The following is a 14881-nucleotide window of genomic DNA, read 5'->3' on the forward strand; positions in this document are numbered from 1 at the left end:
GGTGTGTGGGTGGAGGTCAGAGGACAACCTGAGTGAGAAAGTTCTCTCCTTCCACCATGTGGGTTCTAGGGTCCAAACTTAGGTTGTAAGGCTTGACTGCAAGCACCATCTTGATGGCCCTCTTATTTCTAACTTTCTGTTAGTTTGTCTTTTTATAGATCAGAAGTTACTGCTTTTGTCATTAACAAGACATTAGTTACATGCTACAACACCAATGAACTTGGAGGACATCATGCTAAACAAGAAGGCCACATGTAATATAATCCCTTTCTTTATATGAGTGTCAAAAACAGGCAAACCCAGGGAAAAACAACATATTAGCTATTGCTAAGATCTGAGGTAAAAGAGGACGGACAAAGACACTTTTATTCAATTATTGTGGTGATTGCACAATTTAAAAGCCCATTTAATTGTATACTTTAAAAGGATGAATTGTCAGATACTGAATTATATCTTACTAAAAGTATTTTCTTTTTTAATAAAATAATTAATCATTATATTAAAGAAACTCCCAAAATAAGTAATCAATGGTGATTCAAAGAACTGTTGAAAGAAGTCTTCAATAATGTCAATTATTGTATAAAAAGTTTAATTTATAAAGAATTAGTTATTCATTCTAATCATAAATTACACTTTTACTCTTTAAATCAAAATCAATTATACTATTTGGTATTACCCATAAATGAGCATGCATCAGTTAATAGTTAATACAAATTATATTCTAGTTATTTATTTTATAGTTTCCATTAGTTATAAAGCAATCTGGACCTTTTGTTTTTTTAAAATCAAGATCTCTGCTGCTAATCCACTACAGGAATTATCTGTTCCCATTAAAACAAAAGAAAGACTTAGTACATGCCATCTTAAGAAATATATAAAAGAACACATTTTCAAAAATATTAGATGGGATTTGGTGAAATGCTAGTTACTGAAAATACTTGCTGCATGCATCTGGTATCTTTACTCACTTAAAAGCATCCACTTATATTTTCAAATCATTACACATGAAAACAATTTTTGTCAATCTTCTAAGGTTGTTTGAATTTTTAATATATTCCAAGGCCAAGTAAATTCTATTTGAAAATTAAACTCTAATATAATGCAACATGGTAAATGAATTCACAGCCATCACTGCAGTTCTAATTGCATGCTTCATCTAAAGACTAGAGAAGATTGGGCTAAATTATATGGAAAGAACTAGTGTTCACTGTTTAGGCTATCCATTAGCTGCCAGTCAAACTAATAACAGCAATCTCTTCCCTAATTTTCCTGGTGCAGCTGCTTATAGAATATCCTGGGTGTGTTCACTTCAACAGACACATAATAATGCAGACATCCACAAATGAAAGCTGTATTTTTTTTGTTTTCAAATTTTCCTACAGACTATTTAATGCTTTTTCTACCTTGCATATCCAATTCACTTTTCTAAGTTACTTTAAATAATCAATAAACAAAAGTAATTACTATCTTGTGTATTTAAATTTAAAACCTACATTCTGAAGCTAAAATTCCAGGAAAACAAATTTAAAAAAAAAGAGAGAAAACCCATAAATCCAAAATCCTTTATTCTCCTTAAAGTACAAAATACAAAATCTTCAGCAAAGATTAGTCATGCTTTTACTGTGGTTCACCCAAGAATGAATATGTAAAATTTATATTCTATTTTCTGTAATGAGCTTTAATAACTTAGTAAGTACAATTTTATCAGTACTAATAAAATCTGAATATTTTATTAAGTAGAACTGGCACTTCAATGACTTAATGCAGTTGATACACATAAAGTTATTTCTGTAATATTATATGTCAACAATTCAGTCTTTGAAAACATTGTCATTATTACTATTATTCAGGCAGGGCTTCATATAGCCCAGGCTAAGCTCAGACTTACTTTGTATCTGAGGATGATCATGAACTGCTGGATTGTCCTGCTTATACTTGAGTGTTAGGATTATAGGCAATTTTTTTCTCATTTTGACAAATACTAATAAATAATTTGATTTAGGTTAACAACAGAGGACAACTGGTCTATTATCAAAGTTAAAATACTGCTAAAGTCATCTTTGTTACCACATAATTTCAATGAATATTGAAAGTGAGGGACTTACAATTCCTGCCTCAGTCTTCGGATCTTGGCCTTAGCATCAGCCAGTTCCACTGAGAGGTGCTGTCGACTTTCTGTTCGCTTCATGCCAGGAGAACCACAGGGTGACTGTGCAGATGAAGAGGCATGCGGTAGAAAATGAAGACCATCTCGCTCTTCAGAGAGCTCTACGATAGTCTAAGAATTACAGGGGTAAACACAGAAACAGTTTTAGTGTTCCACACGTCAGTAACCTAGACACAGCAACACTAATCACTGAACATTCTATAAAATAAAACAACTCATTGATTAAAAGCATCTCAACTCTGCCAGGTAAGGTGTGTAATCCCTGAATCCCAGCACTTGGGATGCACAGACAGAGACAGTAGATCACTGTGAGACTGAGGCCAGCCTGGTCTACCTCGTGAGTTTCGGTTCAGCCAGGGCTACATAGTGAGACCTTGTCTCAGAAACAAAGAAATAACAATAATGAAAACTACATTTTAACTTTGTCATATTGGCTGTCATTTCAAGTTTTATTCAACAGTTCATTGTTGTAGAATATTATTTTAAGGTATGTTACTTTTGTTTATGCTCTGAAACATTTGTTTAATGATGCAAAGCTGTGTTACATTTGTTTGATTAAATAAAATTCACCCGAGGTCAGGAGGCTGAGTAAGCAACTAGCTGACAGGAAGTGGTAAGAAGGAGCCAAGCAGAGAAGGGATTTTAAGTAAGGGTGAAAAAAAAAAAGCACAAGGGCTTTTTGGAGGATGCAAGCAAGGAGAGGAGGTGAGTTACTTGCTAGTCAGCCTCTCTGAAGAACAGAATTCCACCTTAACCTTTGAATCTTGAGTTCTTTAGAGGGACAGAGATTTAGTTAAGTTCCCTTTGTAGCTCTGAAAGAGTCGGAGCAGGATGGAACAGATTTCCTTCAGGCCTCGGCTCTCAAGGCCTAATCACTGCTGGTAGTAACGGAGTTGCTGATTCAGACAGCGGTGGCTTAAAAGGCAGCAACAATTTTTTTAAAAAAGGACAACAGGTATTTAGCAAATTAACACAGAAACATGTCAATGTTTTTTTTTCTCTCCCTAGATTTTTTAATAAAAGAAATCACATGACAAAAGAATAAGATAACAACTGCTGGAAAGGCATAAAAGACATGCTGACACAGGAAAGAAAACCAGAGAGTGATTTGTCTAGAACTGTGCTATCCGATTACAATAGCAGCAACACAAGTGGTTATTTAATAAAAATTTGAACAGCTCAAAATTCAGTTCTTCAGTCACATGCGCTAGGTTTCAAGTACAAAACAGGTATCTGTTGCTAGTTGTTACTATACTGGACAGTCTAGGAATATAATCTTGTCATCACTGCAGAATTAGACAATACCGTTTTATCATTCTTTTTTTTTTTTTTTTTTTTTTTTTTGGTTTTTCGAGACAGGGTTTCTCTGTGTAGCTTTGCGCCTTTCCTGGAACTCACTTGGTAGCCCAGGCTGGCCTCGAACTCACAGAGATCCGCCTGGCTCTGCCTCCCGAGTGCTGGGATTAAAGGCGTGCGCCACCACCGCCCGGCCCGTTTTATCATTCTATAATCCTAGAGGAAGCAATTGCTAGAGAGAATAAGATCTTTTTTTTTTTTTTTTGGTTTTTCGAGACAGGGTTTCTCTGTGTAGCTTTGTGCCTTTCCTGGAACTCACTTGGTAGCCCAGGCTGGCCTCGAACTCACAGAGATCCGCCTGGCTCTGCCTCCCGAGTGCTGGGATTAAAGGCGTGCGCCACCACCGCCCGGCCCGTTTTATCATTCTATAATCCTAGAGGAAGCAATTGCTAGAGAGAATAAGATCTTTTTTTTTTTTTTTTTGGTTTTTCGAGACAGGGTTTCTCTGTGTAGCTTTGTGCCTTTCCTGGAACTCACTTGGTAGCCCAGGCTGGCCTCGAACTCACAGAGATCCGCCTGGCTCTGCCTCCCGAGTGCTGGGATTAAAGGCGTGCGCCACCACCGCCCGGCGTGAGAATAAGATCTTAAAGGGAGGTCAGATGACTGAGGCACAAAGATTGTATGCTTACACAACTAGCTAATAGTAATGTTGAGACTGCATGGTAGCCCATCCACTGTTTATCCTATGTTCCATGTTTTATAATACTGTACTGCTTCCCATATCAAAGCTTCCCCAATCCTTTCTCCAAAGACCCTCAGTGGGGCATAAACCTTTATATTTTCCTAAATTTCAGCATTATGGATTAAGTATGTAGCCATCCTACATTTTCTACAACTGTGTTGCTCCACTCTTCTAATTTTCCTTTTCTTTACTGGTAAATTATTTTATTCTAAACCATTTTTGTTTGTTTTACTTTAAACTTTCTCAGGCAAATGAACTTATCTTGTAAGGCAGCTTTAACTGTCCACCCAGACAGAATGGGTGGCATTACTACGTTGGGACCAGGAAATCATCATATTCCTTATCACCAAGTCTACTGTGGGAGGCCAGTTCCCACCTTTTACAGGGTTCCTAATAAGGAATTAGTAGATAGAAAGATAGCAGAGATGAGACAGACAAAAACACAGGATAGCTTCGGGAGGACCCAGGTCAATACCCAATGGGCCCTCTGTCTCTTCAAAAGGGCTTTTTATAACAATGCCAAGGGGTGGGGCAAAAGACCTCCCACTTGCTAGATCAAAGCACACCGCAAAGCCAAGTGCAGACCTTTCCAAATACCTGGTAACCACGCCCGATGTCCAATCATTCCCTATGAAGCTCTGCTGGGTAAAGCAAGCTGAGATCTCACTAGGAAACCTCTGGGCTCCCACAGTCTACCCTCATCATTTGTTTTTTATTTAAAAATTTAAAAAAGATTTGTTCATTTTATTTTAGATGTTAATGTTTTGCCTGAATGTATGTGTACCATATGCATGCCTAGTGCCCATGGAAGTTAGAACATGGCACTGGATCTCCTGGAACTGGGTGCTATAGATGGATGTGAACCACCATATGGGTGCTGAGGCTCAAACCTGGATCTTCCACAAGAGCAACAAGTGCTCTTAAATGTTGAGCCATCTCTCTAACTACATTTTTTGTTTTGTTTTAACCACATAGCAGGATTTATTTTTTTCATCTTTGGGAAATATTTCAGCATCTCTGTCTTACTGCTTTAGTAAACTTCAGAGAGTACTGTCCAAGTTCAACATCTCTCTACAACTCCATGTCCACTACTTAATCAATAAATACAAGTTTCTCCATTAAAAGAAATCAACTCTTTCATAGTATGTTTCTTTTACTATCATTGCTCCTATGTGACCACACCTACTCTGGAACCTTTTTATCACTCAACTGCATCTTTTGGACATGCAAGAGATTATTTCTAACTACTCTAGAGTTCCTACAGTCTGTTACTACAGTTAGGCTTCTTATGAGTCTTTTTCCACTTTTAATTTTAAAACTATCAGTTTATTGTCTGACAATTACTTACACCTTTTTCCCTTAATATTCTCCAACAAGATCTCATTTAGCAGTGTAATTTTCATAAAGGTCTATATTAGACATAAGAAACTGAGAATTTTATAGACCAGTGTAAACCAAAGTCACACAACCAATTATGGGTACTACAGCAATTAAATTTCAAGTTGACATATGTATTTTCAATGTGCTTTTTGTAAAAATGCTACAATAAATTTGCTTTATGTATATTTTTACAAAATAAAATTCAAGTTTGACTATAGCCATATTTTTTCCTGGTTTTCTTCTTTGATTATTTGTTTGTTTGTTTTGAGACAGGGTTTTATGTAGCTCAGGATGGTCTCAAACTTGATGTGTAGCCAAGGCTGGCTTTGAACTCCTGAACCTCCTACCTCTACCTCCATAGTTCTGAGATTACAGGTGTACACTACCACATCTGACTTTTTGATTCTAGTTCTAAAGTAATAGAACTTGAAGAGTCCTAGATCTTACCATCCATTTTTTTTTTTTTTGTTTTTTTTTTGTTTTTTCGAGACAGGGTTTCTCTGTGTAGCTTTGGAGCCTGTCCTGGAACCCACTCTATAGCCCAGGCTGGCACTGAACTCACAGAGATCCACCTGCCTCTGCCTCCTAAGTACTGGGATTAAAGGCGTGCGCCACCACTGCCCGGCTTGCCATCCATTTTTAATGAAGCTCTCTATACCATGCAACGGATAAATTATTTATTTTGGGGCAAATTGTCCCATAAAGACTTTGTAAATGATTTCCTTTCCTCTGTTTAAGCTTCCAACTAAAAACTGCTAACATTGCTTTTCAACCAATGACCTCTTATCCAACTAATCACCTAGGACTAGCTGCTTCATTATTATATTTTTCACTCAAAACATATTCTGCATATCCTTATACTTTTCCTTCTTTTTCTTCAAAGATATGTACACAGCTTCGATGTTAAAAGAAAAGAGAGAGAGAGAAACACCAAATTCCTTCCTTGCTACTTTTGAAGGTGACTTTACATGTTCCTACCACACACCTGTCCTCCCACCCAGCACATCCCAATTTCCCTGTCTTTATGGATAATGCAATGTTACTCTCCATAGCAGACGAAGGCTCCGTTTCCAGAGTCAACTTTATTTTCATTTTCCTCTTGTCTTAATTATCTTTAATTTTGCTAACATTTTCTGGTTTTAACAACAGTACCTAGGAAATAATATTTAACAAACATTTGGTTCCTACACAAACTGATTAGTACCTAATTATATACTAACCTTCATTTTTACTTACAAATAATGTAGTTTTTTCTCAATAAATCAGAAATCATCTTTGTTACTCCTCCTCCCTTTTATCTTTCATCCTCTCATCCAGCATAGTATGACGCACAAAAAGAGGTGGTGAACATATTTCACTAAAGTAACACACAAGTAATGCAGAACCAAGAAAAGAACAGCTGTCCATGGTGGTGTATGCCAATAATCAATGGGTCAGGGCAGCCTGGGGCTATACTTTATATAAGGGCAAAGCCAGAAATTTATATAAGGTATATCACAACAAGGCTTGTGACAGATGAAACTTAAAAATATTTGGTGAATGTATGGTTAAGTTGGCTGTTACTAAAGAGTATTTAAAGAAATTCCCATGGCTGGGCAAAATGGTACATGTTGTTAATCACGGCACTCAGGAAGCAGAGGCAGGTGGATCTCTGTGAGCTCTAGGGCAGCCTGGTCTTTTCATAGTGAGCTCCAGGACAGCCAGAGTGAAACCTATCTCAAAAAAAGGAAAAAGGAAAGAAACTTCCAAGGTCACAATATATAATGTACTAATATACAAGCAGGACATAATTCTCTATGTTTAAAGCAAGGTCTTCTTTAAAAAGTGGTTTATTTTTACTAACATTTACATATAAACTGGCTTAATGAACAAATTTTGTTTTATCAAGGTAATTTCTTGTGTTTTCCATTGAATTTTACATTTTTATTACTTAGAGAAAGCAAATCTTAAAAGGAGCTTTAATCCTCTGACTTTAAAACAGAGAATTTAATGATTATTTTATGACTTTGGTTAAATACATATTGATTATATTTGCTGCCTTTATGTCTATAATTATGGATGCATATACATTTGAGGGCTTAATATGCAATATACCTAAGTTTTGCCTAAATGTCATGGAAATTTTGTAGTTAGAGGAACATAAGTTTAATATATGCAAAGATAAAGTAAGTGCTCTTTTTATAAAATATGAATTGCATCTCGATCTGAAACAGCCCGAAAGCTCTTGGGTCTGTCTTCCAGTTGTATTTATTACCATTCAGATAAAAGGACTACATTATTTGGCTAGTACTGCTATTTGAAACCCGGTCTACATGTGTTTGCTTTAATTAAATGTTTTCCGACTGTATATGCGAAATGTACTTGTTCATCAAGTACTAAGTTATTTATGGCTGACTACTGCTGTTTTCTAAACTTGTAAGAGGTCGAAACCTATAACGATTCTAAATTTCTCCTTGATAGTTTAAGCTAAGTATACAAAAAACTTCTGTACGTTACTGCCTTTTCCTATACTATGTTCCTCCACTATACATTTTTTCTAAAATACAAATTTTAGAATACTTTACCAAGTTGGTATCAACTAAAAATTATTAGTAATGATAAACTTTTCAAACTTACGTGTATTCCCAATTGTATCACAATCATCATTTTGCATAGAATTAAACATATCTAAGTATTTTAAACTTCGAGCAGTTAGACAATGGTCACCGGGAGGCCTGATAATAATAATGTATGTAATAACACTAAAGAGACTTTTGTAAACTGCTAAACTTTCTTTGGTTATAACTGTTGACTGTTGATATTCTACAGGAGTTTAATTTTCAAAGCAACCTGAGCAGTAGTCTGAGATGCTAGAACATCACATAAAGAGTAGACGAAGTTATGTTTAGAGATAGAGTGCAGGTAAACTCAGCCTAAGGCCTTTCCTCGAAATCTGTCAGCTGTTTCAACGTGACCAATGAGGTCTCTGGGACAGGCCTGGCTGCTCACACCGAAAATCATGGCACTTGGGAAGTGGAAGCAAGAAGAGGAACTTGTGGTCATCCTCAGATACATGCTAACTTTGAGATCAGCCTGGGAGATGGGAGACCTCATAAAATAATTTTAAAGAACAAAACAAAAGCACTGACTCCCTAACTGCTTGTCACCTCCCACACCAACTTGGGATCAGATGGGCAACAAAACCAAGAAATTTATTTACCAAATTCTTGTGCTTCAAGGCAATTGTTTTTCCATTCACATCAACTATATATTCAGTCACACTTCTGCACTACTGACAAAGTAATGGGGTGACTTGAAAAACACACAGGTACAAAAATCAGAATAATAATAATTTAAAAAGAAAAAGAGAAAAGACCTAATAATACTGTGCTTATTAGACATCCAAGGTTCTTTTATTTCCTTTCTAATTCCTGTGTTTTACACACGCACACACGCACGTGCACGCGCGCGCGCACACACACACACACACACACACACACACACACACACACCAAACAAAAAAACAATAACAACAAAAGAAAGACATTATAATTGGTACAGCATGTAGATTTCACATCTGCAAATTAAACCAACTGTGGATGGAAAGTAATAAGGGGGAAAAATCCCTGTTTGTATTGCACAGGTACAGGCTTTTTCTTGTTACCAATTTTTAAAAAATACAGAATAACAACTATTTGTCTATTATTTACATACTATTCATTATTATGGGTAATTAAAAGATGATTTACAATATACAAGATATTTGTAGTTTTATAAATAAACACTGTAAACCCTCCCACCCCCTTTTTAAAAGAGACTGAGCATTCATGGCTTTAGTATCCTTTTTTTTTTTTTAAAAAGGTTTTTGTGACAGAGTTTCTCTGTGTAGCCCTGACTATCCTGAAACTCTTTAGACCAAGTTGGTCTCGAACTCAGAGGTCCGCCGTCCTGGAACTGCCAAGTACTAGGATTGATTGTAGTATCTTAAGAAGGTCCTAGAACCAATATGCCCCACAGATACCAAAGGATGATTATAGTTGATTACCTATCCCAAGAAACAGGGTATCCATTCTAGAAAACTATTTTTTTTTCTTTTAAGAAAGCAAACTTCCATAACACAATGAGAGAACCAACCTCTGAATGCTCATCTCTCTCATCTATCAGTCTTTTTAGATGTGATACCATATTCTTCAAGAGTGGTTCTATATCTTCCTGAGACATATCTGTCACCTCCATCCATTGCAGATCAAACACATTTTCCTGATTATGAGTTACCTTTAGAGAGGAAAGCAAAATAAACAATCGAAGAATGGCTAATACTTAAGTATTGATTTGAGTTTAGTATAAAATTAGTTCAACTATAAAAGCAGAAAGAAGATTTCAAATTGATGACAAAACTAAACATTTTAACAGAACAAATAAATTCTCATCTGGACTCTGAAGTTAAATAAGGGAAAAAGATGATATAAGAAATACAGTCATCTGAGAATATTTTAAATACTACCAATTTTCACAATTTTAAAATTCTCTCCTAAAAGGTAAAATTTAATATATAGCATAATTCTAAAAAGACATTATAAGATTTAAAGCTCATGAGTAAATAGTTATGGAAGTAGAAGCTTTTAAAATAAATTTTAATTAAAAATTACATTAACATCAATATTGACATGGTACATTATGGCTCAGATTTGTTTTTATACGAATATTTTTTAAAAAAAAATCAATGTATTTGTGGAATTCAAATAACAGCTCAATAAAAATGACCATTCATTTAAGAGAAAAGTCCAATAGACTAAGTTTATTGTCTTTATCCCTATCATTCATTCTGTGCTACCTAATAAAGACATAAACGTTATTCCTCAACATTCATGTCCTTACGACAAGAGAGAGATGTGTAGTAAGCATTGTGCCATACATAAGACAATTCACTGATGGGATTACCTATCTCTAACAAAAAGAAACTTACATAAAAGTAAGGTTGATTTACATCTGATCTTTAATTGTTCTTGTTTATCCTGTATTTGGGGAGATAATATTTAAAAAACACACTGCAAACTTCATAAAAATACATTAAAATATATATAAGTAGTTACCTCTTGAATATGTGCGGCAACTGCTGCTTTTGTATCAAAATCTAAACCTTGAATTCGTTCGATAAATTCTTCCTTTTTCTGACACTGAAATAAATGGAGGGGGATCATTCAGACTCTGTATTGCCCTTACAATGCTATATATAAATAAGCCTCAAGCTTGACAATATTTCACCAGCACAGTAGGGTTTTGTTCTACATTTAAACGACTTCTCAGAGAACTTACCTAATGAAGATACAATGACTTTAAAATATTTAAGAGGCAGGCACTGAACTCTACAGTTTTATGCTGGAAAGTTCTGAAGTAGGAACATATTACACTGCACATCTGAGGTCAGGATATTATTATGCTAACTTAACAAACAGAGAAGTAAAGAATCAAGAACTTGTTTCAGAGAGAACAAGTTACTTGCCAAAACCCACAGTGAGTCAGTGGCAGAATTCGGAATACTGCCAAAACGCTCACTCAGTCCCTGACTGTCACCAAACAACACTGCCTTTCTTCTTGTTGAAAAAAAATTCGGCAATTTTTATTTCAAGCCTACAATTTATTCTCTCATATTCAGCCTATCAATCTTAATAAAAGAAACTAACTCTGATGGCCCAGGTCAACATTTATAAAGTAATACAATATATATCTGGTTTGTTTCTACTCTAATAAAGTAACCAGGGGCAAAATTTAATAATTATGAATACACATGTAATCAAATAGGAATAAGGCAGCAATTCCTTACTGTCAACTTTTTAAAGTTTTATTTCAGCTAAGAACATAAAATATAAACCTAACCTTTCCCCAATAATAATTAAATAACAACACACATCGTCATCTTTGTCTGTCTCCATCTTGTCTATTACAATTCAACTGCTAATACAACTGTATTCTTGCAGCTACCAAATGAGAGGTGCATACAAATGGACAGCACTGCCTTGTGCCAAGCTAAGATGCATCTCCTGGGCCAATTACAGAGCCAGTGAAAACAATAAACCCTAAAGAAGAAAAACTGGCTCTTTGATCATTAAGAAACAAACCTCTGATTCAAGCTAGTTAAGTTGCTAAAGCTCTATTTCTGTCATGACACAACCTGAACATACTCTATACTGTCATTCGGAGTTCTACATCCCCGTCAAAACTAAAGTACTGTTATGATATAAAAATGTTTAAAGTAAATTACCAGGAAAACACAATTCCTAGGTATGATTAGGAACTGAGGAGTTTTGGAGGAAATGGAATAGGGATCAATAGGCTGAAAAACACTAACTTTTTTTGGTCTAGAAGTATTAAATAGGTCTGTAAGAACAACTGAGAATTAACTTTCTAACTGTATATTCACAGCATATGTAAACTAGTTTTTCAGAGACAGCAATCCATTTCTGTAATTACTGACTTATGAATAATTTTTTAGCCAATCAGAACATAAAATGGCAGGGTTATTATGAAATGTAATAATTAAAATTCATCCAGAGTACCCCAGTTCAGCCATCTTATGGTTTTTCTGCTAGTTTTTTAAAAGAAATACACATTTTCTTTTATAAGCCCCACAAGCCTCTGTTTCTCACTAGCACTACCTTGAGAAACTCACCATTTATACAGTGTAATATTCACCAACAAAGGTTTTTTTTAAGCAAATGCAGCATATAGTAGTTGTAAATGATAAAAATAGTGTTTCCAGCCGGGCGGTGGTGGCGCACGCCTTTAATCCCAGCACTTGGGAGGCAGAGGCAGGTGGATCTTTGTGAGTTCGAGGCCAGCCTGGTCTACAGAGCGAGATCCAGGAAAGGCGCAAAGCTACACAGAGAAACTCTGTCTCGGAAAAAAAAAAAAAAAATAGTGTTTCCAACTAAAGACCTGATGAACAAATTAGAATAGCACCAACAACAGACACCATATTTATCTTAATATTTAATCAGTTGTTAAGTAAACAATCATGTACAACACGTGATAGAAATGTAATGACTTAATTTATATATGAACACTGTCCCCATAGTGGTTACTAGAGGCTAGAAAGGGTGTTAAGAAGAGGAAGATGGTGAGAATACATTAGATGGGGGTGGGGGCTGCTAACTGATACAAGTATACAGACAGACGGACAGGATGATAACGTATGTCATATATAGTACAGTAGGATCCTTATAGTAGACAACAATTAACTGAGCATTTCAAAATGACCAGTACAGAGGATTCTGTATGCCCTTAAAACAAAGAAATAATGTCTTGAGGTGGTAGGTATACCACTCATGTTTAATTACTTCACGTAAATTAAATATTGTATCTCCAAAGCAGTAAGCTCTAAAAGCCAACACAATCAAGAATATAAAATGTATGTAAATAAATGTGAAATATTACTAGTGAACTTATTTGTTTGTTTACAAAAATCTCATTTCATAGGCTGGGTACATAGCTCAGCTGGGAAAGTGCTTTCCTAGCATACACGAATACAAAGGTTCAATTCCCAGCACTGTAAATGTTGGGTATGGTGGTGCATGCCTGTAATCCCAGCATTGGAAGATGGAAGTAGAAGAATCAGAAATTTAAGGTCAACCAGGCTGAATAACAAGTTTGAGGCCAGTCTGAGATACATGAAACCCTGTAAACAAGCCCTAAAACAAAACCCAAAATATTTCACTCTATGAAGAGCTAGAATAACTGTACATTGAAATAATCCATTCTTTAAAAAAGTAGTGGGCTTCAGATATAGCTCAATGGGTGGTAAAATATTTGCCATACAAGCGTAATAACTTGCTGTCGGAACCCTGGATGTGGTAAGGTGTTATCTGTAATCCCAGTGTTCTTACAGAGATTGTAGGCAGAGACAGAATTCCTGAAACTAAAAAAACTGCTGGTAGGCACAGGTGAACAATCTCAACAAGGTTGTTCTCTTTCTTCCACAAGTGTGTCATGGCATGTTCATGTACATGCACACACACGCGCTTTTAAGTTAATTAAATGGAAAATCTAGTATAGTAGATTTGGAAGTCATGCCAGTGTTCTTTGGCCTACTAGCAAATTGACCTAAACCTAAAGTGACTATCTCAATTTGTTGCAGTTACATATGCTCCCACTGTAATTATTAAAGTAGCATACTAGACTCACAAATATCCAACTTCTAAAATAACTTAAATATTTACCCAAGCACTAATCTTATTTGAGAATTAAGAAAACCTTTATAAGATATAACACCTGGCAAACTATACAGTCAATAAATCTTGGCTATCATTATTGATACGGACATCTATAAAAGAGCAGTAAGACTGAGAATATTGTTAGGAAAGTGCTTGCTGGGTGCATTGGCATGAAACTAATTCCAATGCTGGGAAGCAGAGACGAGAGGATCCCTGGGACCTGATGGTTGGCTAGCAAGTATAGCTGAATCAGGGAGTTCTAGGTTCAGTGAGATACCCTATCTCAAGAAATAAGGTGACTGACACCTGGATACTGACCTCTGACCTTCACATGCCTACATGCATACATGTACAGTCATGTACATAAACAAATAACACACACAAAAACATTTCCCACAAACTCTCTCTTTTTAAGAATATTTTTATGTGGAAGAGAGTCTGCCTGCATGTATGTCTGTGTGACATGTGCATTCCTGGTGCCCACAAAGGCCAGAAGAGGGTGTTGGGAGTCCATGAGAGTGGAGTTAAAGACAGCTATGAGCTACCATGTGGGTGCTGGGAAACAAGCCTGGGTCCTCAGGAAGAGCAGTCAGTGCTCTCAACCTGTTGCTTCAGCCCCAAATCCTCTCTTAATTGTTAGTCCCTCCTCTTCTCCTAAAACATAAGCTTGCACAAGCAAACCAGAAGAGGGGTTTGGCAGATGCTTCCAACTTCAGAGGCATAAAGATCTGAGTCATCAGACACATCTAAATAGGAAAAAGTTAACTAAAGGTTTTTAATACATGACATTGATGCCATAACTTTTGAAATAAAATAAATGTTCTTATACATAATTTCTTTTTAAAGTGATATACTTAAAATTATCAAGTCTTTTAGAAAACTAGATAAACCCTCAAGAACATGTTATAAGAATGAAAATATGAAGAAATGTTTTAACTTACCTGAACTGCACAACCCAGTAAGAGTAAAAGCAACTTCTTAACTTCTTCTGTGCCTTGTTCTGAAATAAAAACACTAGTAAGTACAGCATTTAGCTTTGTTTCAACTCTTTCAAACACTGGAACAATCTAAAGGCAATCACAACTTGACAAAAAATGAATTTTGTAT

At 35.8% G+C, this 14881-nt stretch overlaps 1 protein-coding gene across 7 annotated transcripts in view; it reads right to left on the reverse strand.

The window, feature by feature from the left end:
* Ccdc88a (coiled-coil domain containing 88A) overlaps nt 1-14881 on the reverse strand; it is a 166424-nt gene that overhangs the window by 87574 nt on the left and 63969 nt on the right. For all 7 annotated transcript variants that reach the window (XR_008217402.1, XM_052734606.1, XM_052734605.1 and 4 more), the window contains exons 5-8: nt 14716-14774; nt 10658-10741; nt 9699-9839; nt 2106-2278 (exon numbers count right to left, since the gene is read on the reverse strand). Coding sequence is in view for 6 of the 7 variants with exons in the window: in XM_052734606.1 (XP_052590566.1) it covers nt 2106-2278; nt 9699-9839; nt 10658-10741; nt 14716-14774 (457 nt within the window). In the remaining variant the exon portion in view is untranslated. The remainder of the gene's footprint in view (nt 1-2105; nt 2279-9698; nt 9840-10657; nt 10742-14715; nt 14775-14881) is intronic.

The sequence above is a fragment of the Peromyscus californicus genome, unplaced genomic scaffold (assembly GCF_007827085.1).
Source record: "Peromyscus californicus insignis strain IS unplaced genomic scaffold, ASM782708v3 Scaffold_13__1_contigs__length_99412109, whole genome shotgun sequence".
NCBI classification, from domain to species: Eukaryota; Metazoa; Chordata; class Mammalia; order Rodentia; family Cricetidae; genus Peromyscus; species Peromyscus californicus.